General features: G+C 46.6%; 1 protein-coding gene across 1 annotated transcript in view; it reads right to left on the bottom strand.

Annotated features, from left to right (window-relative positions):
* The window catches only part of PLCG2 (phospholipase C gamma 2), a 139945-nt gene that overhangs the window by 41954 nt on the left and 70730 nt on the right, over positions 1–27261 (bottom strand). Inside the window, exons 8-19 of the mRNA XM_063111124.1 lie at positions 25936–25979; positions 24184–24256; positions 20065–20166; positions 18519–18637; positions 16948–17033; positions 15513–15633; positions 11423–11591; positions 9868–9972; positions 8669–8758; positions 7979–8154; positions 6477–6677; positions 5630–5749 (exon numbers count right to left, since the gene is read on the bottom strand). Of these exons, the coding sequence (XP_062967194.1) occupies positions 5630–5749; positions 6477–6677; positions 7979–8154; positions 8669–8758; positions 9868–9972; positions 11423–11591; positions 15513–15633; positions 16948–17033; positions 18519–18637; positions 20065–20166; positions 24184–24256; positions 25936–25979 (1406 nt within the window). The remainder of the gene's footprint in view (positions 1–5629; positions 5750–6476; positions 6678–7978; positions 8155–8668; positions 8759–9867; positions 9973–11422; positions 11592–15512; positions 15634–16947; positions 17034–18518; positions 18638–20064; positions 20167–24183; positions 24257–25935; positions 25980–27261) is intronic.

Raw genomic sequence — 27261 nt, forward strand, 5'->3', positions numbered from 1 at the left:
TAGGATGGCTAAAATCCAAAAGACCCTGAACGATAAATGCTGGCGAGGTTGCAGAGAAAAAAGAACTCTCATACATTGTTGGTGGGACTGCAAAATGGTGCAGCATCTATGGAAAATGGTATGGAGGTTCCTCAAACAATTGCAGATAGATCTACCATATGACCCAGCTATCCCACTGTTGGGAATATACCCAGAGGAATGGAAATCATCAAGTCGAAGGTATACCTGTTCCCCAATGTTCATCGCAGCACTCTTTACAATAGCCAAGAGTTGGAACCAGCCCAAATGTCCATCATCAGATGAGTGGATACAGAAAATGTGGTACATCTACACAATGGAATACTACTCAGCTATAAAAAAGAATGAAATACTGCCATTTGCAACAACATGGATGGACCTTGAGAGAATTATATTAAGTGAAACAAGTCAGGCACAGAAAGAGAAATACCACATGTTCTCACTTATTGGTGGGAGCTAAAAATTAATATATAATTCACACACACACACACACACAAAAAAAAATAAAAATAAAAATAAAAATAAAAACGGGGGGGGAAGAAGATATAACAACCACAATTACTTGAAGTTCATATGACAAGCAAACAGAAAGGACATTGTTGGAGGGGAGGGGGGAGGGAGGGAGGTTTTGGTGATGGGGAACAATAATCAGCCACAATGTATATCGACAAAATAAAATTTAAAAAAATAAAATAAAATAAAATAAAATTACTGATGAAAAAGAAAAAAAAAAAAAAGAACAAAGCTGGAGGCATCACACTACCTGACTTCAAAATACACTATGAAGCTACTGTAATCAAAACAGCATGGTAGTGGCATAGAAAGAGACACATAGACCACCAGAACACAATACAGAACTCAGAAATAAATCCATGAATTTATGGTCAATTGGTTTTCAATTAACCATTGTGTGTTACCAAAACACACAATGTGGAGAGGATAGCCTATTCAATAAATAGTTTTGGGTAAACTGGATATCCACATACAGAAGAATGAAATTCGACCCTTATCTCACGCCACACATACAAATCAACTCAAAATGGATTTAAGACTTAAACCTAAGACCTGAAACTACTACAAGAAAAAAATAGGGGGAAAGCACCATGACATTGGTCTGGGCAATAAATTTCCAGACATGACCCCAAAAGCACGGGCAACAAAAGCAAAAATAGGCAGATGTGATTACATCAAACTAAAATGCTTGTACACAGCCAAAGAAACAATCAACAGAGTGAAGAGACAATACAGACGGGAGAAAATATTTGCAAACTGAGCATCTGATAAGGGGTTAATATCCAACAGTGAACATGGGCGTTCAGATGTCTCTTCAACATACTGATTATGTCGAAGAAACTCAAATAACTCAATAATAAAAAAACTGGATTTAAAAAATGAGCAAAGGATCTGAATAGACATTTCTCAAAAGACAACACATAAATGGCCAACAAGTATATGAAAAAATATTCAACCTCACTTATTATCAGAGAAATGCAAATTATATCCACAACGAGACGTCACCTCACACCTATTAGAACGGCTGTCATCAAGAAGATGGAAGATAGCGCTGGCAAGAATGTGGGGAAAAGGGAAGTCCTGCACACTGCTGGTGGGAATGCAAATTAGTGCAGCTGTTATAAAAGCCAGCATAGCAGTTCCTGAAAAAATTAAAAATAGAATTACCATAGGATCTAGAATCCCACTTCGGGGTATATCTCCAAAGGAGATGAAATCAGTACATCAAAGAGGCATCTGAACGCCCATATTCACTGTAGCACTATTCATAGCAGCCAGGATGTGGAATCAACCTATGCATTCATCAACAGATGAATGAATACTGAAAATGTGGTCCTTATATACAATGGAATACTATTCAGCCTTAAAAAAAGGAAATCCTGTCATTTGTGACAACATGGATGATCCTGGAGGACATTATGCTAAGTGAAATAAGCCAGGCACAAAAAGACAGATGCCACACAATCTCACTTATATGTGCATCTAAAGAAGAGTTGAACTAATAGAAATAGAGACTACAATGGTAGTTACCAGGGGCTGCCGGGGGCATCAGAGGAGGTGGAGAGTGTTGGGGAAGATGTTGGTCAAAGGGTACAAAATTTTAGTTAGGAGGATTAAGCTCAAGAGATCTATTGTACAACATGGTGACTATAGTGAATAACCCATATTTTTAAATTCTTAAATTTTTAAATTCTTAAAAATCGCTGAGTAGATTTTAAGTATTCTCACCACAAAAAATGATTAAGGATGTAAGATAATGCACACATTAATTATCTCAGTTTAGCCATTCTACCATGTACACATATTTCAAAACATCATGTTGCACATGATAAATATATATAATTTGTTTGTCAATTAAAATAAATTAGAAAAATGTCTAGAGGCATAGTTTCTTGGGCATACCACTCATCGTTTTTAAATTTTGCACTTTAGAGATACATATTTTATTGTTTTAAAAAACACATCCTGTTAAACCATTTCTTCAGAAAGTCCTGTAAAAACAAATGCTTGAAGACTTCTGCTTTAGTGGTTTATTTGCAGTGATATTAAATATTTATTTCTTTTTAAAAAGGGGGAAGAAAAGAAACACTTCCAAGTAGAAAAACAAGCTGCAGAATGAAGCTATAATAGTATGAAACCATTTGTATTTTTTAAAAATGGAACAGAATACCCACACACAAAACAGCACTGTATATTTTCCATAGGAACATATATATGTAAACACATTTTTTTTTTTAAAGTTTAGATGGAGACTCCAACTAGAAAACTGTATTTTCTACCAGGACAAAGACTGAGATGAGAAGAAAGACAGGGGGCTTTAGCCTTCACTGTAATATCTTAATTTTTTATGAAAAGAATATATTTATTTAAGATTTATATAATTAAAAATTAATTTAAAAACTGGTTGCAAGAGCTCCCCAGGGCAGGGAGGCTCTGGGGTGTTGAGGTTAAGAGCCCACGGAAGATTCTGGCTCACTCCTCTGGGAACCTCTCCAAGCCTCAGTTTCCCTATCCACAGTTTTGGGGATCCACGACTCCTCTCATGGGGGTGTCCAGTTTATCATCTGTTAGGTGATGCAGGGTGAGCCTTAGCACTGTGCCTGACACACAGAGGGAACTCTGCAAACGAAGGGTCTGGAAAATATAATCAAAGTCAAGCCAAAACTAGCTTCCCTGGGAGAAAGAAGAGTTACAAGAGGAGATGGGAGCAGGTCTGGAGCATGAGTATGTTTTCCACTCCTCTAGGAGTGGAAGCCACTGCCTGAGGTCCCAGCTTCACAAGGAAGCCCCCCTCATCCCACCAAGGGACGCCTCCTGTGATCGCAGCCAGATGTCAGCTTCATCTCTTCACTGTGTGGATTTGAAAGTGGATGCTTCTCCTCTACCAGGAAAACCTCCTCAGAGCCCAGAACAGTGCCTGGCACAGAGGCACAGAGTGCCTGGGGTGGAGGGGGAAGAGAGGAAGAGAAAGTTCCTCCAGACTCATGCCCTCACGACTGCCCTGCTGACACTCTCCCTGGAGCGTGGACCGTGCAGTAATATGGCAATCTCCTTGTGTGCCTGACTCTCCTGCTAGAGGCTGCACCTCTCGATGAAGGACAGTGGTGCCCCACCCCCCACCAGAGAGTGTTTGGAAAAGTGTGGGTGGGGGATTTTGATGTTACAATAGGCCTGCAGCGTGGGTGCGGGCCAGCAAGTTCAACATTCCAACTGGATGGGAACAGCCCTCACCTCCGCCTCTTTGAGAAACACTTGCTAGACTGAGCTTCCCTGAGGATGGGCAGATTATTTTCTAGCTAACTGACTCATTCAGCCAGTATCTACTGACCACTGACTGTCTCCCAGCCAATATTACTTAAGTGACCCCAGCCCTAGATCTGTGGCACCTGGCCCAAGGAGGAGCCACTGAGAGTACATCACAGGACTCTTCATTCCTGCTGGACACTGTCCTGCCACCTGAGAATGAAGCCGCTGGACAGTAACAGCACCAGGCACACACAGGTAGTGTCCTGATGACCATCAGGCAAGGCTTAGATCCAGATGCAGCAAAACCAGTTCCACCTCTTGAGTGCCCCGGCTAGTAGCCAATAAATCGCCACCTCTTTTCTTTCAACCAGTTGAGTTTGGTGCCTGTCACTTGTGCACAGAAGCATCCTGACTGATTGACAGAACTATAGCATGACGGAACCCCCAACACCCAGCCCTGTGCCCGGTACACAGCAGACATTCAATTAATGCTCAGTGGCCTGATCACACCCAATCCCCACCCAGGTTGAGGAGGTACCAATGCCAAGAAGAACTTTAGGAAAAGGGCAGAGGCAGCAGGCAGAAGCCCAGGGCCTCCCCGACGCAGAACAAAGCACAGCAGGGCCGTGCTGGTCGCAGGCGGCCCTCTGGCTGGAGCCAGCACACAGTAGGTCCTCAGCAAGCTGCAGCAATAATGGCCATCACCACCACCACCAGAGGGTGGCTCAGGCATGGCGGTGCAGGCAAGAGGGAGGTAAATCCAAATGCCCAGAGGAACAGCCTGGCAGGTAATCACGGGCCAGGGCAACCCGGAATGCAGGCGAGGGAGCAAGAGCAACCTGGACTGTCAGGGGCAGCTCCTATGCAGCCAGTAACCACCGTCACCGTGCAGGAACGTGGGCCCTGGGTTCCCACTGCCTCCCATTTTTCACAAGAAGAAATCTGAATTTTTTAGTGAAATTTTTCAGTTTTTTACATCACCGTGCAGGCTGGGCATAAGATGTCCACAGGCCTGATCTGGCACACAGGCCTCTTGCTGGAGTCTCTGGAATGAAGAGCAGAGGCTTTGGAGGTACATGGGGCCTGAGTCTGAAATTCTGATTCAGCTGACTATAGGCTGTGTGACTCTAGACAGGCCATTTAACCTCTCTGGACCCTCATTTTCTTACTTGTAATAACTGCACCTACCCATCACAGGCTGCAGCAAAGGACTGAATCAGATGAGGCCTCAAAGGCAGCCCAGTGTCTGAACATCGTCAGGAACTCAATATATGGTCTGCAATTGACACCATAAGAATACACAGGGATACACGGGGCTGGGGAGATGGACGGACAGTATGACAAAGGGGCTCTGAATCTCCCCCCAACACTGTCATTGTGGAAGAAGGCAGAATTGCATGTTTTGGGATGAAATTAGAGAACCATCGTCCCAGAGTTGGTCAGGTGGCAGCAAACAAGATCTACCACATCACAACCCTGGCTGCCTGGGTTCAAATCCCAGCTCCGCCACCTACCGGCCGCATGCTTCAGCAAGTTACTTAACCTCTCTGTGCCTCAGTTTTCTCCTTTGAAAAATAGGGATCATGGTCACATCAACCCCCATGGAACTGCTGGAAGACAAACTGAGGTAATCTAGAACATTCTACTCTAGAGAACACGGCCTGTGCCGGGCACACTGGAAGCGCACGTTAGCGTAGGCTGCTTTTGCTATCATCAGCTCTGCCTGAGGCGCGCTGTCGATGCCCAGAGGAGGGGACATGGAAGGCAAACCTGCCCTGCAGCTCCCCTTTGTTCTCCGCACCTGTCCTTCCCACGCCCCCTCCAGGGAGCATGCTCCCTGCATCGTGCCCACCTGAAGGTGATGGCGTAGGAGTCGGTCCCCTCCCGCTTCCGTATCAGGAAAGCTCCGTCCCGGGGAATCCTCATCAGCATGTCCTCCGCTTCTCCGCGACTCAGCTCATCGTAGTACCACCTGCGGCACAGCCCGAGAAACAGCCAGGTGAGCACCCTCGAGGCTGTCAGAGGGCCACCCGCCCAGGAAACACTACGGCTCCAGTGATGCCTGGAACTTGGCCCTGGACATGGCCATGGAAACCACACAGCGGGCTTCCCCAGCCAAAACACCTCGGAAAACAGCCATTTGTAAAATGAACACCAGGAGCCTGCCTGGGTCTGCCTGGAGCACGAGAGAATGAATGGATTCGTCTTTACCCATCCAGCCTGCCAGGCCAGGCTTGGAGGGTGGCATGGTTACGGTGGCATGGCTACTGTCGCATGTCCAAGAAAGTCTGAGGTACAGAACACAGGCGACAGGGTTTGACACTCACGCCACTGGATATGTAACCGAAAGGGAAAACTTTATGATTACCTTTCCTTGCTCACTTTCAGAACAACAGGAAGGAGTTTGACAAGCAGAAAGAGATCACTAGGCCAAAATGAACCTCTGGAAACCAAAGCCCGAGGCCTGGGGAGGATGAAGATGAAGAAGAAGAAGAGAGGGAAAGGGAAAGAGAGAAAGAAAAGAGAAATAGGGCAAAGGGAACAGGTAGCAGAATTTGAAGACCAGCCATCCTTGGCAACTCCAAGGCCCTGTGGCCGCAGGGGAGGGCTGTGGGGCTCGGCACAGCCACCAGGCTGGCTTTCCTGGCTGGCGAGTGTCCCCAGGAGGTTGGCTGCCCACCGAGCACAGAGACACGTACGGCTTTGACTCATGCGGGTTGGGGTTGGGCACGGGGTCGGTGAGGCGCAGCTCGAACTCGGCGCAGCGCAGGTGCGTCTCGCGGTAGTGCTGGATGAGCGCGTAGATGCTGCTGAACATGAGGTTGTCCGTCAGGTAGTACTTCATGGTCCCGCCCTCCATCGTGGAGCGGATGCGGCAGTGCTGGACCCGGCCCGACCGCCTGCGGGACAGGGATGTCGTCAGTGCCCGGCCCCGGCCAGCAGGCCCTGCCCACAGCATGGGTGGCCAAGAATGCAGGCCAGGCCAGAGCCGCAGCTGGGGCCCCCAGGTGGTAGGTGCCACACAGGCCACACAGCCCTCCCTCTGCTCTTAGAGCAGACCCAGGACCACAGCACAGGGTGGCCCTTTGACCTGGATTCCAGAACCTTCTACATACCTTTCCCATCGCCTCTTTTTTATCTACATAACTTCTACTCTGGAGCCACAATGCCTGGATTCAAATCCCAATTCTGCCACATGTGAGCTAAATGGCCCTGAGCAGGTGACCCGCCCTGTCTGAGCTTCAGTATTAATATCCTTGTTTGACCACTAGGATAATAACAGCATCCACCCCACAGAGTTGTCCTGAGGAGTAAACAAGATCACACACAAAACATGTCCCCACTGCTGCCTGGCACACGGTAAGCATCATACAGGTGTAAGCTACCACTATCACATGTGTGTCATCAGTATTAAAATTTCTATCCTTCATGTCTCACCTCTCAGGAGGTTTTCCCTGACCATCCCCTGCAATGCTGCATTAGATCCTTCTCTTACGCTCTTTCATAAACCCCTCCACACGCATTACATGACATCCCTGTTCCAGACTGTCATAATATCTTGCTTTTCATTGCACTCAGCACAACTATAACCGCATACCATCTATACAATTACTTTTTCGTTGCCCAGCGCCCTTGAAAGACTAACTTCCAGGAGGACAGGGACCGTATGTCTCTATTCACTGCTCAATCACTATGCCCAGCACAGAGCAAGCACTCAGCACACATCTTTCAATGAAAGGAGGCGTGAATGAATGAGTGAATCGATGGATGGGGAAGCAACCACATCCCCGTGACAGCTCCATAAGGCCACCCTTAGAATCCCCACTTTACATGAGCACACGGAGATTCTGGGAGGGTGAATGGATAGGCCAGGGTCGCCCTGCCCCTCCAGGGCAGGGATTAGGGGAAAGCAACTGAGGTCACATCCTCTAAAAGCAGGTCAGATACTGTCTTTATATAAAATATTGATATTTTGGTCACAGATTATTTTTTGCATTCTTCCTAATTTTTAAAAATACTGCATTGAAATAGTATTCTTGATTTCTGAGGATTTTGGCACCTCCTGAATTCTGCACCCAGAGAGTGCCCGCCCCATGCTAGTTCTGGCCCAGCACAGCTCACTAAATGAAGCTTCGCCACACCGCCTCCCATCCAGCTAGCTCTGAGGGAAAAGCGGGTGCACCCAGGGCAGGGGCATTACCAGAAGGACAGGGTGTAGTCGTTGGGGTAGGTCTCGCTCTCCCGCACGAGGAAGGTGCCATCCTTGCCCCCCGTTTCAGCACAGTACTCCTGCAGCAGCTTTTCAGCACTGGTCCTCTTCTCAACCTTCTTGTGGAACCATTTCTCCCCAAAATGCAGCTCTGTGGGAGGAGTATCCTGGGCCGCAAAGAGAGGACGGGTTTCTGAAAGCCTGGACCAGACCCCAGCCAAAGCAGACTGGTCCCTCTGCCTCATCCTGACTTGGGGGACTGGATAACATAGAGCAATTCTGTTCTACAGGAATTCTGACAGCCATAACTCCCTGGGGCTGCACTCAAGAAACAGTGTTGAAGACAGCCACCAGCGGGAGCGGGGAGGGGACCAGGCCATGGGGCGGGGCTAGAGAGAGCACCCAAATGTCCGTGTCCTCAGGGATCACAGGCCACGATCTAAAGGCCAATCAGTCCCTTCGGAGAGCAAGAAAGAGCCTTGAACCTTATTGGGTAAGCCCCTGGGCCAGCCAATCAGAAAAGAGCCAGCCAGGCCTTGGTACCTAAAGCGGTAGCTCCTTAAGGCTGAGGGTCCCCATGCCAGCTGGCCTCAGGATAAGAGAAGCCATATAGGTGATCTCCTGGGGACCCCAAGAACCAGCCCAGCTCAGGAGGGAAAGAATAGCTGGGTCTCCACATACCTGGGGCAGTTCCTCCTCCACAGTCTGTTCAATGTCATCACTGAAGGACAGCTTGGCATCAGCGATGGCGCAGTAGTGCCGCGTCCACTTCTAGAAAATGAAGCCAGCCTCAGTTTCCCCCATCAACACTGGTGCCTGGGGGCGCTGCCTGGCATCACCCCAGCATTCACTGGGGAGTCCCCTTTCCCAGTTTCAGACATTTAGCAATTTCGCTGAATTCGATTCCCTGCAAAACATTTCTTTTTTTAAAACGTCTGTTTCTTTCTGGCTTCTTTTGTCATTTCCGGACTTCTAAAATCGGTGTTTCTAAGGGTACATACGACTTAATACTGAATTCCTACTGCATACTTATTTAACCTGTAGTCTTGTGTATGGTGGGATTGCTTCATGTGTCCTCATGACTATCTTTTCCTGTTCCATCTACTTTTTAAGACTTGCAGGATTTTTCAGCCAGTTTGTCTAGAGACCTTTTCTGCAACATTTCATTGTGACTTAACTCTTTATTTAAATTTTAACCATTTTTTATATTTATTCTAGGATATAAAAGAAGACATGTAAAAATACACTCAATGGATTTTCATCTTGGGTTAAGAGATATGAAAAGTGGCATTAGAGCTGGACGTGCCTTACTCTCATCAAAAACTAAAGTTTCTGCGGGAACTATCCCAGATGAGTTAGGACAACTAAATACAGGTGGCATCCTGGATTGGATACTGGACAAGAAAAAGGATATTAGTGGACACACTGGTGAGACTAAAATAAGGTCTATAAATTAGTTAATAGTATTGCAGCACAGTTAATTTCCTGATTACGATAATTATACTACGGTCACATAGGATGTTAATATTTGGGGAAACTGGGTAATGGGTATATGGGAATTTTCTGTACTACTGTACATGTGTAAATATATATTGTATTAAATACAAATTACTTTGAAATAAAACATTAAAAATGCAAAAGAAAAATTAAGCTTAATTATGAAAATAAATTCACTTGGCAAAAATTCACTGAAAATGGGAATAAGACAGGAACACAAGGGGTCTTTGAAAAGTACATGGAAAGACTTGTATTATGTTTTCATTCTATTTTTCCATGAACTTTCTGAAGCATCCCTGTATTCTCAGAGCTCTCAGCAGGACTCTAAGAAGGGGCTGGGAGGTCAGTGGCCCCAGCAGGTGTGAGAAGCAGCCCAGCCCCACCTGGTCAATGGGATCCCACATGTACAGTTCACCCTGTTGCTTTTGCTCATCTTTCTTGTCCTCCACGTTGACATCCACGTCACCTCGGGGGCCCAGCTTCTTATGCTGAGGGGAAAAAAATAAACAGAGCCTGTCTGCCTTGAGACCCAAGTTTAGGATCTTTGAGCCAGCAAGCACCGATCCATATCAGCCAGCCAGCAAGATTCACTGCCCACCCCAGGGCCTTTGCACTGTCTGTTCTCTCTGGCTGGCTTCTCTCTCCTACATTCAGCTCTGTGTGGGGGTCACCTCCTCAGAGGAGCTTTCCTTACCACTTGATCTAAAAATAGCCCATACTCCCCTTCCCATCCCTGCCACTCTCTAGCCCCTACTCCTGCTTTATTTTTCTCATATTCTTAGCTCTGTATGTATCTATTTGTTTGTCTTCTGTCTGTCTTGATAGAATATAAACCCCATGAGGGCAGGAACTTTGTTTTGCTCCCTGTTGAGTCTCCTGTGCTAGAACAGCACTTAGCAGAAAGTGCTCGATGAATATTTGGTGAATAAATGACACCCCTGTGTGCCCAGCACTCGCCAGCAAACACAGGAAAAGGCAGGTTCCATGGCCAACCCAGTGGGAACAGGTGAGGCAGGGAGGCAGAAGGCACCTGGGAGATCAGACTAAGACAAACTGGGTGCAAACAGCATGCTGCTGTTTTCTTAGCTGTGTGACCCTGGGCAGGTGGCCACACCTCTCCAAGCCTCACACTTCTGATCTGCAAAGCTAAAACAATAACAACAACAGCGATCACCTGGGTGAGTGCTGCCCATCCAGTGAGGCAAGTGTTTGTAAGTTAAGGGTTGCAGTGACCTGGTGAAAGAGCTCAGGACTGGGAGTCAGAGCTGGATTTGAATTCAGGGCCTATCACAATATATTTTCTCACTGAAGTTCACATGCACCCCTCAATTCTAATCATGGATTCTTTGGGCCTCTGTGGAACCCCAGCTGGAAACCTCAGCCCTAGGAGACGGTAGAGCTGGATATGAGGAAGAAACAAACTCTTACATGCTTTAAGCCACTGCATATCTGTCTCTTTATCCTAATACTACAAATACCCAAAAGCAACTGTGGCATTCCTGAGCACAGATATCATCCTTCGTCTCTGCCCCATAGCACCTGGAACACCAGTGCCATCGCCCCATCGCCACATACACATGCCACCTCTTAGCAACTGTCCGCCTCCCACCCTAGCCCAGGAGCTCCTAAGGGCAAGAACAGTGCCTGTGACTCCAGACCCCTCCAGCACCTTGCCTGGGCCGACTCAAGAGAGGGGCGTGATGACAAGAATGATAAGGAGTGAGTGCTCACCTGGCACCTGCTAAGGGACAGGCGCAGCTCTGAGCACTTCGCACACGTTCCTTCACATCATGCTCTTAGCAAGATAACCAGGTGGGTTGTAGTATTATCTCCAAGGGACCGGTGAGGACACAGAAGCACCAGGAGGTTAAGCGACCTTGCCCAGGGTCCCAGGGTTAGTAAGGAGAGTAGGTGTGGGCCGGGTCCTGAGCAGCCTACCTTGATGATGATCTTCTCCCGCAGCTGGCTGGGCGAGGGCAGCTGGTCGGCACTGGCCTCTGTGGGCTTCATCAGCAGCAGGTCGCTGAACACCTCCTTGAACACCTTGGCCATGTGGCGCTGCTGCTCCACGCTGCAGTGCTCCTCAATGGACAGGATCACCGGGAAGCTGTGGCGGCAGAGGGGCTGGGGTCGGCTGGGCAGGGGTGGGGCGGGCACCTCCACGTCGGCTCAGCCCCAGAGGGTCTGGGGGGGATGGACGCCAGGCTGCTGCTTGGGGCATCCCCCCATGCCTGCCCCCCTGCAGGAGCAGACCTGGCCCTGGAGGAGGACCCACAAGCCCCAGGACGCAGATTATCCCCAGGACATCTCTGATCTAACTCAGCTTTCCCAAACCCCAGAGCACTCTGTCACCTTCCTAACATTCGTCCTGTCCAGCTACAAAACCCAAAGCAATTTTTCTCAATACTATACTTTTCTTTCAATCTACTCCCATCCTAAATGTATCCCAAAAAAGGCTCTAAATTTTATGATTTCAAACTTACAGAAAAAATGAAAAGACAGTACAACAAGCCCTTGTGTATGCTTCAACTAGAGTCACCGATATTAGCAATATTCCACAGGTGCATTTACCTATTTTAATATATTTATTATTTTCTATATCTGTAAAGTGTACTGGTTTTACATATTCATATATTACTTACATACATTTACATGTAACTTTTACATATATAGTATGTTTGTATACTTTTATATATTATTTGTATATGTGTATATTTATATACGGTGTGCATATTTATATATCACTTGCGTGTGTGAACGTACAGTCGATTCTCCTTATCTGTGGGAGGTATGGTCTGTAAAGTCACCGCCAACACTGATTAGCAAATGCCCAAGCCATTGCTCCTAAGGGGAAATACAGGGTTACGGTCTTCTGAGCCTCTGGTCCCAACGTTTTCATCAATCAATCAATACCCAACCTTGTTTTATGTGTGTTTCTATTCAAAAACACCCTACTTAGTGCACACTGATCCATTCACATCGAACTCATGACCCGCCCTGCAACTCTCACCTGAACAAAGCTTGTCTGACACCTGTGTTTTCTCCCTTGGGCACACCACAGCCTTCTTGCACTCAGGAACATGAGATAGCACTTCAGCACTGTGCTTGGGGCCACGTTAAACAGCAAAATCACCAATGAAAAGTACAAAAACGGGAAAAACATGGCACTAAATGGACCACAAACAGGATGCCGTTTACAGCGTGAGAGCGGACCGAGCAGCAGAGCAGGGTCTGCCCCACCACAGCTGGGACCTGCAACTGGGTGGCTCAAAGTTTCCACCGCTTTGCACATGTTCACAAATAACCTCATAAGTACTTTGGGATTTGATTTTGGAGATACAAATACACTTTAGCAAGTAGGCAAATTCACAAATACAGAATCCATCCATAAGGATCAACCTTATATTTGTATGTATATCATTTGAACACGTATGTATATGCTATGGTCTGAATGTCTGTCCCCTTGAAAGCTCATGTGGGCATTTGATCCCAATGTGGCAGTATTGAGAGGTGAGACCTTTATGAGGGCACTGGGTACTAATGGCCTGCCCTTATAAGTGGATTAATCCAGTTAGTGGGTTAATAGATGAATGGGCCATCATGGGAGTGGCACCTGCTGCTTTATAAGGAGGGTAAGAAGCACATTAATATGCTCTTGCTTAGCCCTGGCCATGTGACACCCTTGTTACCCCAGCACTCTACAGAGTCCCCACCAAGAAGAAGGCTCTCACCAGATGTAGCCCCTGGACTTCCCAGCTTCCAAAACTGTAAAAACTAAATTTTATTTTCTTATAAATTACCAGTTTCAGGTACTCTGTTATAAGCAACAGAAAACAGATTAATACAGTCTATGTTTTTATATCATTTGTACAAGTGTGAAGATATATGTGTGTCTATTACTTGTGGGTACATCTACGTTTTCTCCTGAACCATCTGAAAGGAGGCACGGACATCCTCGTATGTCCCTCGTAAGAACAGGAACATATCACTTGGCCACACCACCACCACTACTGCATCTCAGAAATTACCATTAACTCAATATCAAGTCCATGCTCACATTTCCCCAGTTATCACAGAATTGTAGTATACAGCCAGGTTTCTTAACCTAGAATCTATGTGAGGTTTGTGCGTTGCATTCGTTATGAAAAAAAAAAAATTATTTTAAAGACAGCTGACATCACTACCATAAATAAAAACTTGTATCACTTGACTGAAATGAAAGTAAATATAAAAATAAATAATATAATGTTTAAAATAAAATTATTCAGTTACATTCCACCTGAAGTCAGTTGTGGTCCACCAGTCCTGGGAAGCATGGACCTCCATTAGTCCCTGTTCCAGACCACCCACCCTTAGTAGCAGCTGACAGCTGCAAAGCTTTCAGAAAGGGTATCTAGTATGTTTGGTGCCAAAATTCAACGGGAAGCAAAATCTAAACTGAATGAATGCTTCTTATAATCTTTTTTAAAAATTCCTCTTAATACAAATATTTATGCATTTTTTTGCAAATATAGTAATGTTTGATTATTTATGCATTTTTTTGCAAATATAGTAATGTTCGATTACAGGGTTCTAGCCCAATAGGTGTCAAATGACTCCAGACCTATTGTAACCAGAAAAAATTCCTCTCGCTATGAATAAGACCATGTTCTATGAACGAGTACAACCCACAACCACAAGCACTTCCATTCCTGGAAATCAAAGCAGACTCTGCAAAGAGGTCTGAGCGGAAATGTCCCAGTCTCTGATGACACGGGTTCCTTCAGTACCTCACGGACTGGTGGAGGTCAGCACTAAGGAGGGCTAAGGCTATATGGGGAGGATGCAAATTGGAGAAATTGTATGTGTTGATAGAAAGGTTTCCTGACAAGTGGAAAAGACATCCAGAATTTCATTGTCTCAGAGCAACACCTCTGCCCAGCTCGAGGAACTTCTGTAGTAAATGCAACAAAAATAACTGATCATATTTAGTGAACACTCATTACACACCAGGTGCAGTCAGTGCTCAGCACCTGGTATATGTCATCTCATTTAATCTTCACAACAGCCCTGTGAGGCACATACAATCACAACCTTCCTTTTTTACAATGTGAGAACCAAAGCAAGAATGGTAAGTGCCTTGCCCAAGCTGGTAATTAACAGAGCTGGATTCAAACTCAAAGAGAGGGATTCCGGAACCCATAGTGTTAAATGCTATTCCACACCAGGAGTGACCAAAAGCCCACTCTCACTCCACCAAGGCCACTGACAGCTCTCAGAAATTACAAGGAGCCTAGACCAGGAGTCGGCAAACCATGGTCTGCACACCAAATCCACCAGGCATCTATATTTGTAATTCAAGTTTTACTGGAACACAGCCATGCCCATTCATTTCCATCCTGTCTATGTTTGCTTTTATGCTACAGCCACAAGGTTGAGTACTTGCAACAGAGACCACAGGGCCCACAAAGCCTAAAATATTTCTATCTGGCCCTTTCCAGAAAAAGTTTGTCAGCCTCTAACCTAGACTGAGATCCCCTGGTGGAACAGAAAAGAATCAGACTTGAGGTTAGAAGTCCTTGAAGCTAGTCTAAATGGCAGCACTTATCCGCTTAACCTTCCTGTGCCTCAGCTTACTCATCTGTTAAATCGGTACAACCATGCCAACTTAATGGCAGAGAATCAAGAAGATCATGTGTACAAAGAACCTAGCACAGAGCCTGGCCTGGGAGTTCAAGAAATATGACCACCACCACTACCATTGTTGGGTGCTTTGGAGTCCACCTGTAGAAGCAGGCCTACCAGGGACGGGGGCGACACTGGGCAGAAAAGAGGAAATGAGGACAGCAGTGAATTTTCATTGTCTTTCTCTCTTGATGTGTTCTGAAAGCGGGGCAGGCTGAGAACAAGAAGGCAGGTAGGGACAGATGGCACTGAATAGCCCAGGGCTTCCCAGCATAGCCCTGTGTCGATGTGTCAGTCTGTCCATCTGTCCATCCCTAGCTGCCTTCCCCTTCATGGTAAACCACCCAGAAATCAGCCCGCTGACCTCGAGGCAACAAAGGCGTGGTCTTTGATGGCCTGCACGACGTCATCAAACTTGATCTTGGTGGTCCGTGTCCAGCCGTGGTAGATAATGGGCTTCCCGTCAGGCCCATCCCAGCAGTCCACTGAGAGAAGAAATGCAGCTGTCCCAACGCCACCACACGTGTCCACTGACTGCAGACACACAGTCAGCCCCCAGCCCCCACATCGGCTAGGGACACCAACATGAGGACATGGGTTTACCTGTGTCTACATGGTGACTTGTGCACCTATGTAATGCAATGCATTTGTCCAGGAGCAGCTAGTGTCAGGGGTTTTTTAAAAACTTATGTATAAGGTGTTTTATTTTCTGATTTCACCTGTTTAAACCTTGGTTTGGGGCCGGCCCCGTGGCGCACTCAGGAGAGTGCAGCGCTTGGGAGCACAGCGGCGCTCCCGCCGCGGGTTCGGATCCTATATAGGAATGGCCGGTGCGCTCACTGGCTGAGCGCAGTGTGGGCGACACCACACCAAGGGTTGCGATCCCCTTACCGGTCACAAAAAGACAAAAAAAAAAACAAAAAAAAACCTTGGTTTGCCTTTTCTGCCAGTGGGAATGATATAGGGCAATGAGAAGTTTATTTCTAAAGGTTCACAGTAAAATATTTAAACAGAACTAGATTATGTAGAAGGTGGCCACCCCCCGTATTTTCACCCCCAGAGCAAACAGAAGTGACAGTTTCAAAGTTTCCTCTTTCACCTTTGCTTTTTCCTGAGGCAGGGCATAAACTAGGGAAAGTCTGCAAAATAACTGCTATTCAAGTTTGACATTATGATGAGCATTTTTTATAACACTGGAGCCTACATCAGAGGTTTGTGCCTTTTCTCAGCCAAATATGCCCATGAGTCTTTAGTGACAGAGTGAGGCTGGAAGGGAACAGACCAAGAGGTGACAGAAAGAGGGGAGGGAGACACAGCTCTGCAGTCTGACCAGCTGGGATGCCACCTCCTCCCAGTGGCTCACAGACCCCAACATATGTGATTTGGGGCATGTACACACCCGGGAACCAGCTGCTAAACACTGAGGGCGTTAATTTGCCTTCTAGAAACAGCCCCAAAGAACACTGAGGGAGGCCAGAGGATAATAAAAGCAACTTTGCTGCTGGCCTCCAAGCCTCCCGTGACATCAGGACACTTCCAGATGCCCAAAACCATCACCGCAGGTGGTTCCAACCCAGCCAGGCTCCAGACACCACTCCTCATTTGTGTTGGGGACGATCTCCTGGGGGAAGGTCCTTGGCCACGTCCCTCACTGCAGATGCTACAGGCACCCGGGCCTCCCTCCGCTGGTCCTGCCCGCCCCCACTATTCAGGACTTTAAAACAAAAAAGCACGGAGTAACTGCAGGGCCAGCCTGCACTCTCAGTGAGTGTCACGTCCCCCAGGAGGAAGCCACTCACACTCAATGCAGCGACAACCCATGCGCAGACAGCGGATGTACGCCTCCACGGACGACTCGCTCCGCAGCTGGTCACCTGTGAGGTACCTGAAGGACAGAAGGGGTGGCTGTGTGGGGGACATGGCTGCATGGGGGCAGGACTGCACCTCAGGGTGACCTGGGGGAACTGCTTAGCCCGAGCCTCCCACGTCCCGAGTTCTTTCTGTCTGCAAAGACCCCCAGCTAAGATCTGGGCTGGACACCATGGTGGGTGGCCATAATGGTCATGAGCCTCAGACTTGGGCCACTCCTGCAGGGCATGAGTGATAACCACCTTGGCAATTCAAGTGCAGGGTCGATACAGTGTGTTCTTTCCAGGAGAACGTGGTCTCGGGGTGTCAGGAGTGAGAAAGACGTGGATGACAAATGAATGACCCTCCATGGCTGCCCCCTAGGCCCTCAGTCTAAACAGAGATCGGATTGGCCTCATCTTGATATCAGGGCTCATAGCCAGGCACAGATCAGGTGCCCAGCAACTGCTGCTGGAATGCATCTGCTAGGAACTGTGTCCACCAAAACTGCCATAAAAATACTCATTGGTGCACACCTTCCTCCTCACCATGATTCCCCACCTTCCCCCATTTTTTGAGAGTTTCCATTCCTTAACTGTCTTCTGGGTTTGGTAGAACTCACCATTCTAAGACACAAACTCTTAAGACCATGGGGAAGAGAGAACCATAAAATCAAATTGCCCCCCCAAAAGATTCTACTTTCCACAATGCCTGGAGGATGACACACTTCAGTGCCTTTTTTTCTCAGACCCCCCACCTGGAATGACACTCAGGAAAGTACCAATCTACAGCTCTCTGGGTGCCGTGATCCAAGGACTTCACCCCCTCACCCTATAAGGTAGACTAAATATTGGGACTCCGGTGCAATGTCTTTTCCCCCGCTCCAATCTACTCTCTTTTTCACAATCAGGATAACCATCCAAGGAGATCACTTTGGGCGTATCACTCTCAGTCATAAAAGCCACTGCCCTCACTGTGACTTATAATAAGATCCAACTCAAGCTGGCCCTGTCAGCGTCCTCTCCTGCCACTACTCTCCCGGATTGTGCACACCTGCCTTCACTGACTCCTCTCGGTTGCTCCTGCCCCAGGGCCTTTGCACGTGCTATTCCTCTGAAGCACTCCTCCTCCTCTCCTTACTACCTGTTCTCCTCTCACCAACTCCTGTTCATGGTTAACACTGAGCGGAGGCCTTTCCCCTCCAAGCACCCACAGGCACAAGGCCTGGCACAGAGTAAACATTCTGTAAAATATCAGTTCAGTGACTAGTTGAATTGTTTTGCTGTGGCCACTATGAGATGCCCAAACCATGAACAACCAGGTTTGCTGCTTGGCTTTGTAGGGCCATGGAAAAAAGGATTATTATGGCAATGCCAACTGGGAGAGGAAGGCACATTCCCCCACACCTAGAAGCCGTCATGTTTTCCAGCCTGAGAAACGTGGCACTGCACATCTTGCCAGGGCAGCTCTCTTTTCGCTCTTTGTTCTGCCCAACCCATCACAGGCTCATGGCGACACTCACGTGTTATGCGATGAGGAGATCCAGTAATGAGACAAGGGGTTATTCATGTCCTGCATGTCCACCACATCGTACTTCTCATCCCAGATGCTGTTTTCTCGTGAAAACAGGTACGTGAGGAACTGAAAGAGTCACACACAAAGGCTGAATCATCATGCTAATGGGAGGATGGTGTCTGCTTGTTTCTGGTCTGTGCCCACCCGGGGAAAGTTTGGCTCTGACATGTGCAATCAACAGATGGTCTCCAGACCCCATCACCCACGTCTTCCATACAGAACGCTTAGAACATGACAGGCCATATCGACACATGTGTTTCATTAACCTAGACAATGTTTTCCTTTTTAATGTTTATCCCAAAATATTTGTTACTACAAGAGTATATGCTTCCCATATATAAGTTTTAAGGCATAATAGTCACATGAACATTTGTGAATCCACCACCCAACTAAAGAAACAGAACATTACCAATATCAGAACATCAAAAAGGCAGGAAATTTCACATCCCAACTCTTAGCCCCTAAAAAAAATCAGAAGCTGGAGTGACCTGGGACTACATTCTGCTGCCCGGGAGCAACCTCACATGGGTCAGGTGCTCCCCAGTTCCCATCAGTCCCACCTCCCCTCAAGGTCAAAAGCAAACATTCCGACCACTCACAGGCACCCATTAATGTTTGCGTTTCATTTCTATGCTTGTAATGGTTAGACTCTCCCTGGTGGCAGATGCCCTCTAGTGGTGAAAGCAATAAACCCGCCCAGGCAAGGCTGCAAAAATTCCGAACCTGGAAAAACACATTCCCGACTAACACAGCCAGTCTGGGGACCTGATGGCAAAGCCCTCCGAGGAAAGAGAAACAGAAAATAAACCTCGGGGGGCTGCAAAATAGTGCAGCCTTTATGGAAAATGATATGGAGGTTCCTCAAACAATTACAGATTGATCTACCACATGACCCAGCAATTCCACTGCTGGGAATATACCCAGAGGAATGGAAATCATCATGTCGAAGGGATACCTGTACTCCAGTGTTTACTGCAGCACTATTTACAATAGCCAAGAGCTGGAACCAGCCCCATATGTCCATCACCTGATGAGTGAATAAGGAACCTGTGGTACATCCACACAATGGAATACTACTCTGCTATAAAAAAGAACAAAATACTACCATTCACAACAACATGGATGGACTTAAAGAAAATTATATTAAGTGAAACAAGTCAGGCACGGAAAGAGAAATACCACATGTTCTCACTTATTGGTGGGAGCTAAAAATAAATAAATAAACACACGAACAAATCAAGGGCAGGGGGGAAGAAGACAGAATAACCACAAAAATTCCTTGCACTATTTAAGTCAAGTGAACAGATACAATGTGGGGGGGTAGGAGGGGGTGGAGAGGAACGGGTAAAGGGGCATGAAAATCAACTACAATGTATTTTGAGAAGTTAAATAAATAAATAAATAAATAAATTTTTAAAAAAAGAAAAGAAACCTCGGAAGACATAGACACGAGTCAAAAGAGCATGCCGACAAGACGATTCCAGCGCACTCACCTCATCCACAAACAGGAAGGGCTCAGCCGTCTCCCTCATTGTGTCGTCAATAAACTTTGTCATCCGCTCACGGACTTTGTTTAGATCCTGAGCCCAAAGCTCCTTAAGATGACAAAGAGAAAAAGAAATCACCAAAAAGAGAACTGACCAAATTCTTCATCCCTCAGGGTACATCCAGTTGCAATCAAGGACCCAAAACATCACAAATTCTGAATTTATTTACAGTCAAGTGCCACATAATGAAGCTTCATTCTGCACATGGCCCCCTGCCATGGGTCAGCAAATATTTTCTGTGAAGGATCAGAGAGTAAATGTTTTGGGCTCTGTAGGCCATCTGGAGTCTGTTGTGACCACTCAACCCTGCTACTGTAGTAAAAAAGCAGCCACAGATAATGTAGGTAAATGGGCATGGCTGCATTTCAATAAAACTTTATTTACAAAAACAGGTGGTGGGCCATATTTGGCCTGAAGGCCATACCTTGCCAACTGCTGCCCTACACTAGTTCTTTACTTTGTGACTATGACACAAACAGGGAACACAGTGGTTATGCCAGGCTGCTGCAATTACTGGCCCAGTTTGGCATCTCATTCTGCCTGGGTTACCTCAAGCAAGTTACATAGCCTCTCTGTGCCTCCTCACCCATGAAACGGGAATAATAATAGCATCTCCTGCACAGGGTCTCTGCAAGGGACTGTATGAAATAAGGTTGGTGCATAACACAGCACCTAGTATACAGAAGGTGCTCAAGTTGTGCCAGCTTGTTCAAAAGATCTCCCTCTTCCTATGGTCATCTCGTTTAGTCCGTGCAACTCTGCAAATCATATATTGTCATTGTCATTTTAGAGACAGGAACATAGAGACTCAGGAACATCTCGTAACAACTACAAGTTCACACAGCTCATCAGTAGCAGAGTCAGAGTTCCAAATAACTAAACTTTGGAAAACTGACATATAATCTAATCATATGCCCTCTTTTCAGGCAAGCAACGCTGCCCAGACACTGATAATGTCTGAAATATTCATGGCCACTTCCAAAACAGCTTCTGCACAGCATAAATTTCAGAAGCCCTTTAGAGAAAAAAAAATACATAATATAATGTAACTTCATTGTTTTCCTTACCACACCCTGAAATCCCAAATATTTATAGGCAAAGGGGATGAAACATGACGTGTAGATTCAACTTTGACTAATGGTTTTTGGGTTTCAAATATTCTAAAACCTCTGTCTTTATGAATAATAAAAGCATGTGTGCTAGGAAATGTGTGTAGGGTTGGATGGAAAGGGACAGATGAGGATGTCTGAAAGAATGAAAAGCACAAGAACAGACCCAAATGAGGTGGTGAAGGAACAGCCTCACCGGCACATGGGTGCAAAACCACAGCAGCTGCCCTAGTAACACTTGCATATCTACCTGGGTCTGGTACACAAAATAGCCAAGAGGCAGGGGAATGGTGAGTCCATTTCAATACAGAGATGTTAAAAACTTTGCATACTACAACATGAAACTCAATTTGTAGGATATTCAAAAAAATACCTCGCCTAGCCTAGATGTCCCAAAGAGTCTGGAAGCTTCCTCCTTCCTGCACTCTACAAAGCTTTTGCATTTATTAAAAGGCATGGGTACTTAGCTAATATAACCTGGAACTGGACTGGCTGTGAATAAATAAGTCTTCAGCCTACAGGAGTTTAAAATACCCACATTCTGGGTGTTTAAAAAAAATGCATCTACTTAGTGCGGGGTATTGCTCTAGGCACCTACAATAATGAAAATGATGAAAATATAAATAAATGGTGACAGCAGTCAACACTGGGCACTGGCTGTATGCGAGGCCCTGTGCTAAACTCTTTCCACATTGTGGCTCATCTTGAACTCACTACAAGCCCAGGAGGTACTTATTATTCTCCATGTTACATAAATGGGGAAACTGAGGCTCCCAGTCATTAAATAACTTTACCCAATGACGAGCCTGAGACTTAGCCCAGGCACATCCACTTCTAGAGGCTTCCTTTTAAGCCTCTTTCTATGGTGCTTTCCATCCTTTCCAGGGCTGTACATGGTGTATTTGGCCAGAGCTTTAATGGAAATTCAGATTAGTTCCAAGTTTTCATTTCTATTAATAATGCTGCCATTATTTCCTTAGGATAAGCGCCTAGGAGAGCAACTATTTAATCAAAGTATATAAACTTTTTTAAAGTTGTGAAAACTTTATGAATTTAATTGCATATAGCCAAAGTGCCTTCTAGAAAAGTCGTACTCGTACTAATTTGCACCAAATGCTGTTGTGGTTATTTCACATGAGCATCTGTCACCCCAAACAAATGTCACACAGATGTTCACTCGCAGGCTGCCTGGGTCCTAACTCGGATGCAGACAGAGAGCTCCTGCACGTTCCTCCTGGCCCCATGACCCTGATCTTACAGGGCAGCCCAGCACAAAGGCCAGCCTGGGATTCTTCCTGTCATAAAGTTAATCACCACTGTGGGGCTAAATCTACACTCCCAAGTCAGCCTACCAGGTGGTGAATTCTAGGATGCAAGGCTACTTGTCACCAAGAATGTAACCAATTTAACAGGTCCCTACAAAACTGATTAATTCAGTGCAAGTAAAACATGGCGAAAAAGAAAAACACGCATGCGTCTCTCTACCGCCAGCACAGTAATTGTGCCCAGGGGAATTTATTTACCGCCACTGCCAGGCCCTCCCTGGGGCTGACCTCCTGCAAAATGCGGCTTCTCTATTCATTCGTTTACATTCAATGAAATCCGAAGGCAGGCTGGGTATTTGATGACATTAAGAAATTACTGTTAACTGTGTAAGGCTGTGTTTTTTAAAAAAGATGTCCTTATCTGTGAGAGAGAGTTGCTGATTTACTACCGAAAGGCTATGAATGAAGCCTGGGGTTTACTTTAGAATTCTCCAGCAAGGAAACGAAGGAGAGAGAAGGGTGGGGAGACACATGGGTGTGGAGATGGAAGGAGATTAAAAAATTATGAACATTTTGCCAATTTTATATAATCTGAGTGATGGGTGGTCCATGATACCAGTCTGTATACTTTTATGTATGTTTGAAATGTTCTGCAACAGTTTTTTAAAAAGCAAATAAACTTAATTTTGCTGTGAACCTAAAACTGCTCTAGAATATAAAGTCTATTTTGAAATTAAACAAATGAGGGAAAAGTAAATGATACTCCAATGATATAAATAAAAATGTAAATATATATGTGAATATCCATGTCCACCCATGAAGATCTAGACAGTCTTCTCTGAACCCTACAATTCCGAGGCAGGGGCTCTCACCCCCATTTAAAGAGGGGGAAACTGGGGCACCAAAAGGGTTGAGCTCCCTGTCCCAGGCCACGCAGCTGGCAAGAGGATTTCAAGTTCGCTTCACTCTCTCGGCGTTTCTCATCCTAGGCATTATTGGCATTAGGGGCTGGATATTTCTCAGCTCTGGGCTGATTTGCACACTGCAGGATGTTTAGCAGCATCCCTGGCCTCAACCCACCAGACTCCAGCAGCATCTCCCATTGTGACAACCATAAATGCCTCCAGACACTGCCCAATGTCCTTGGGGGTCATCATCATGCTGCTGGAAACCACTGCCCACCACAAAACTTTAACTCTGCCACTGGGCTCAGAGCCCACATGCAAACACTGTCCAGGGAGAGCTCCCCACGTGCCATTTGTTTAAGGACAGTTGTTTTATCCCCCGGAGGACTGGGCGGGCTCAGCCAGTCTAGACAGAACCTGCCATCGGTCAGGGAGGTTTCTGGGAAGAGATCCCCTGGGATGACGCTGGAGGAGCTGATGCCAGCCAGGTGAGGGCAGGCCCCAGCCCCAGCCCCTCACCCCTCCTGCCCCACCACGGAAGATTCTCATTCTTCCCTTTCCTCAATTTGTGCCTAGAAAAGGGATCTAGGAGCAGGAGGCTGCTCTTGTTCCAGAGTTTAAGACACCGAAGTGGCTTCTGACAGCAGTCCAAAGTACCCGCATCAGGGAGACTACAATTGTTCCGGGACAACAGGCGGCCAGGTGAATGCCGACAGCAGGTGGTGGGAAGGTGAGACACCCACCTGGCAGCTCCCCCAGAACCCACAGGCCTTGCTGTTCTCTCACCTGCTGTTCATGTAAGAGAAACCTCTGGAAGTCGTGCAGGTGAACGGCAGAGGCGTCCGGCCGGTCGGTGCTCCTGCCCCAGGGAAAGGGAGGGCATTTAGGGACAGAGCCATTCAACAGAGGAGTCAAGGACGATGCCAGCCAACCTGCCACCCAGAGCCCCACCCAGTCCCTCTGCTGTGCCAGGCAGCAGGGTGGCCATCGGGAAGACACAGGTGAGTGAGACAACACCCCGACCTACAAGGATTCAAAGAAGCGCCCTGACACCAGAACCTGCATCTAGACAGGTGGTTCCAGGGGCTTCGAGGCCTGAGAGCCCCTCAGGGAGTGTGGCCTTGGGGAGGTACAGGGCAGTGAGGGAGATACGAGGAAAGAGAGGGTGCTGTGGGGACAGTAAGAGGCCCCAAACCCAGACCTGGTAGGCCGGAGAGGCTTGCTGGAGGAAGGGGCATCTAATTGAGTCTCAGGAGAGAGGAAGCAACATCAGGCAAAGGGAACCAAATATGCAAAGGCCTGAAGGAGGGAGGGCAGGAGAGGCCCGATCCAAGGGCCCCTCAGAAACCACGATCCAGAATCTGCTCAGCCATTGAGGGCTCTGAAGCAGGATGGGGGGGAGACGAGACCCCCAGACTCTGGGCGATGGGAGAAATCTGCTGCAGCATGTGAGACGCTGCCAGGGAGCAGCAGAGGACAGGCAGTCCTCCACTCTGAATAAAGGCAAGGCCCGCAGCTGATGACAGATGGCTTCACGCTGAGGGTGTCTGTGGCTACCAAAACACCGGGACCTCACTGAGCTGGCACCAGCCAAGCCTGGTTTTTACGGCAAGTACATTCTACAGAATGGAGCTTTCCAGAGAAATTAGCACATTCCCCTGAGCACTTGCAGAGGGGTAGTAGGGAAAAGAGATCTTTTAAAATTATTACAGGAGATAACACATGCCTTACGCTCTCTCCCTTTACTAAACAACCAGCGTCTAGAAGTCTGCTGTCTTTAATTATGAGTGCATTTCCAACCTTCTTTCCTAGCCAGTCCCATGGTCTAACACTAACCTTTCCATTAAAATGCTATGTAAAAATCTGAGTCCTGGGGTTTCTGGTTTAGACCATGATGGGGAAACAGCTACTGATCAGTGAGGGCTGGGTCAGTATGCCACAGGCCACGTTCCAGATGCCATTAACTCCATGACAAATGTTTCTCCCAGTCAGATAGGCTTGGGGAACACAGAACACCTTATAAATCCCCATTTGGTGAATCCCGAAGTACAACAAAGGTCCTGACAAGTCCTGCAGCACTGACTTTTTAAAAACATTATTACTATTTATGAGCCCTTAACATGCACCAAGCATCATGTGAAGCATTTTATTGCCTCAACTCATTTTAATTCAGTTAAACCTGCTTAACCAGAAATTTCCCAGACTTACTTGACCATTAACATTACTTTAATTGTTGTTAAAAAAAAAAAAAAAAACACCTATTAACCTGTCACACTCTATGAAGCACACTCTGGGGAAAAAAGGCCCTGAGGCACACAGGCTTCTCTGTAGAAGCTTCTGGACCATCCTCCTCCTAGCACCCCACAAACCCCTTGCTGCTGTTCATCTCTATCCACCACACAGGCTTGGGAGGGCCAACCTCCCAACAGCAGGACCCTGTCCCTGCAGAGATCAGTAACTACACCAAGAGGCATCCCCTCGTGGAGGCCGCTGGGTGTAGCCGCCCTGAACGAAAATTACACACAGAAGGTGCCTCACCCCAGGATGAACACCGAGGAATCCTTTTTGAATTCATCAAGAATCTGAAATGGAAAACACATGTAAAGTAAGCACAGCAGACAGGTCAAATCACTTAAAGCAAATGACAAGATGTTTCTTGTTAAAAAATTATCAGTGTAATTTGTGTTTGTTGTAAATATTCAAATATAACAGACATTTGTGAAGCAAAAAGCAGAAGTCTTCCTCACGCCTTCGTTGTCTCATTAATGAGAAGAAATCACTCTTAGTAATTTGGCTTCCTTCTAGAATCTGTTTTGTGGATATCCGTGTAATTATTTCTTATCAGATTATATCACACTACGGACGTCTCTCACAGCGTTTTACTGTTGCTTCACGCTTTACGTATTATTCTGCAGCCTCAAATAGCCCTGCCTCACTACTTTGAAAAACCACATTGCATTCCATAACATGTATGCCATTCGATTTTCTGCTGTATAATCAGTATAAAAGCCTTGCCCACCTGTGTCAGTATATATATATATGCATACACATGCACACACGTGCACACATGTGCATGCACATGCACGTGCACATATATGCATGCACAGGTGCACATGCACGTGCACCTATACACCTGCACATATGTGCGCGTGCGCACACATGTGCATGTGTGCGCACGCACACATATGTACACATGCATGCACACCCACACCTTGTCCATTTCTGGGTAGGGGGCATTACTTTAACAGTTTCAGTAACGCTGCAATCAGATAAGCATGTGACTAATTCTGGGCAGAAATGGAAATGGAGCCACTGGCCCATCATAAATGCTGATACAAAACAATGCATGCTCCAGATAACTGAGATCCTCTTGCCAAACTACATGGAGTCCAGGATAACATGTAGAAAACCAGTGTTCTAGAAGGGGGATCTGCAGGCCTCGGAGAAGCATCGGGAGTCCACATAAGTTTATACAGGTGTGTTGTTTGTTTGTTTTTCTGGAAGGATGATCCACAGCTTCAATCAGCATGTCAAAGAAGGAGCTCACTCAAAAAGGTTAAGAACCACTTTCAGACAAACTCAGCATAGCTATTTAAGAAAAAAAAGGGTTCTTAGGTAGTGCATGGTGTTATTCGGACTCATTGCCACTTAGGTCACCAGGTCAACCTGGTGCTGAAGGTGAGAGGGGCTCGATCCATTCCAAACCCAAAGCCCCACAACTGGTTTGGTCACCCTTAGAAAGCACCCAGTGTGGGACCTATCCTTAATGCCCACCCCATACAATCCTGAACAATCCTTTCAATGAAGCACAGAAAAAGCCCCACCACATTCTTCCATTAAGAGTGCTGGAACATGGAGGTGACA

This window comes from Cynocephalus volans, chromosome 10, assembly GCF_027409185.1.
Source record: "Cynocephalus volans isolate mCynVol1 chromosome 10, mCynVol1.pri, whole genome shotgun sequence".
Lineage (NCBI taxonomy): Eukaryota > Metazoa > Chordata > Mammalia > Dermoptera > Cynocephalidae > Cynocephalus > Cynocephalus volans.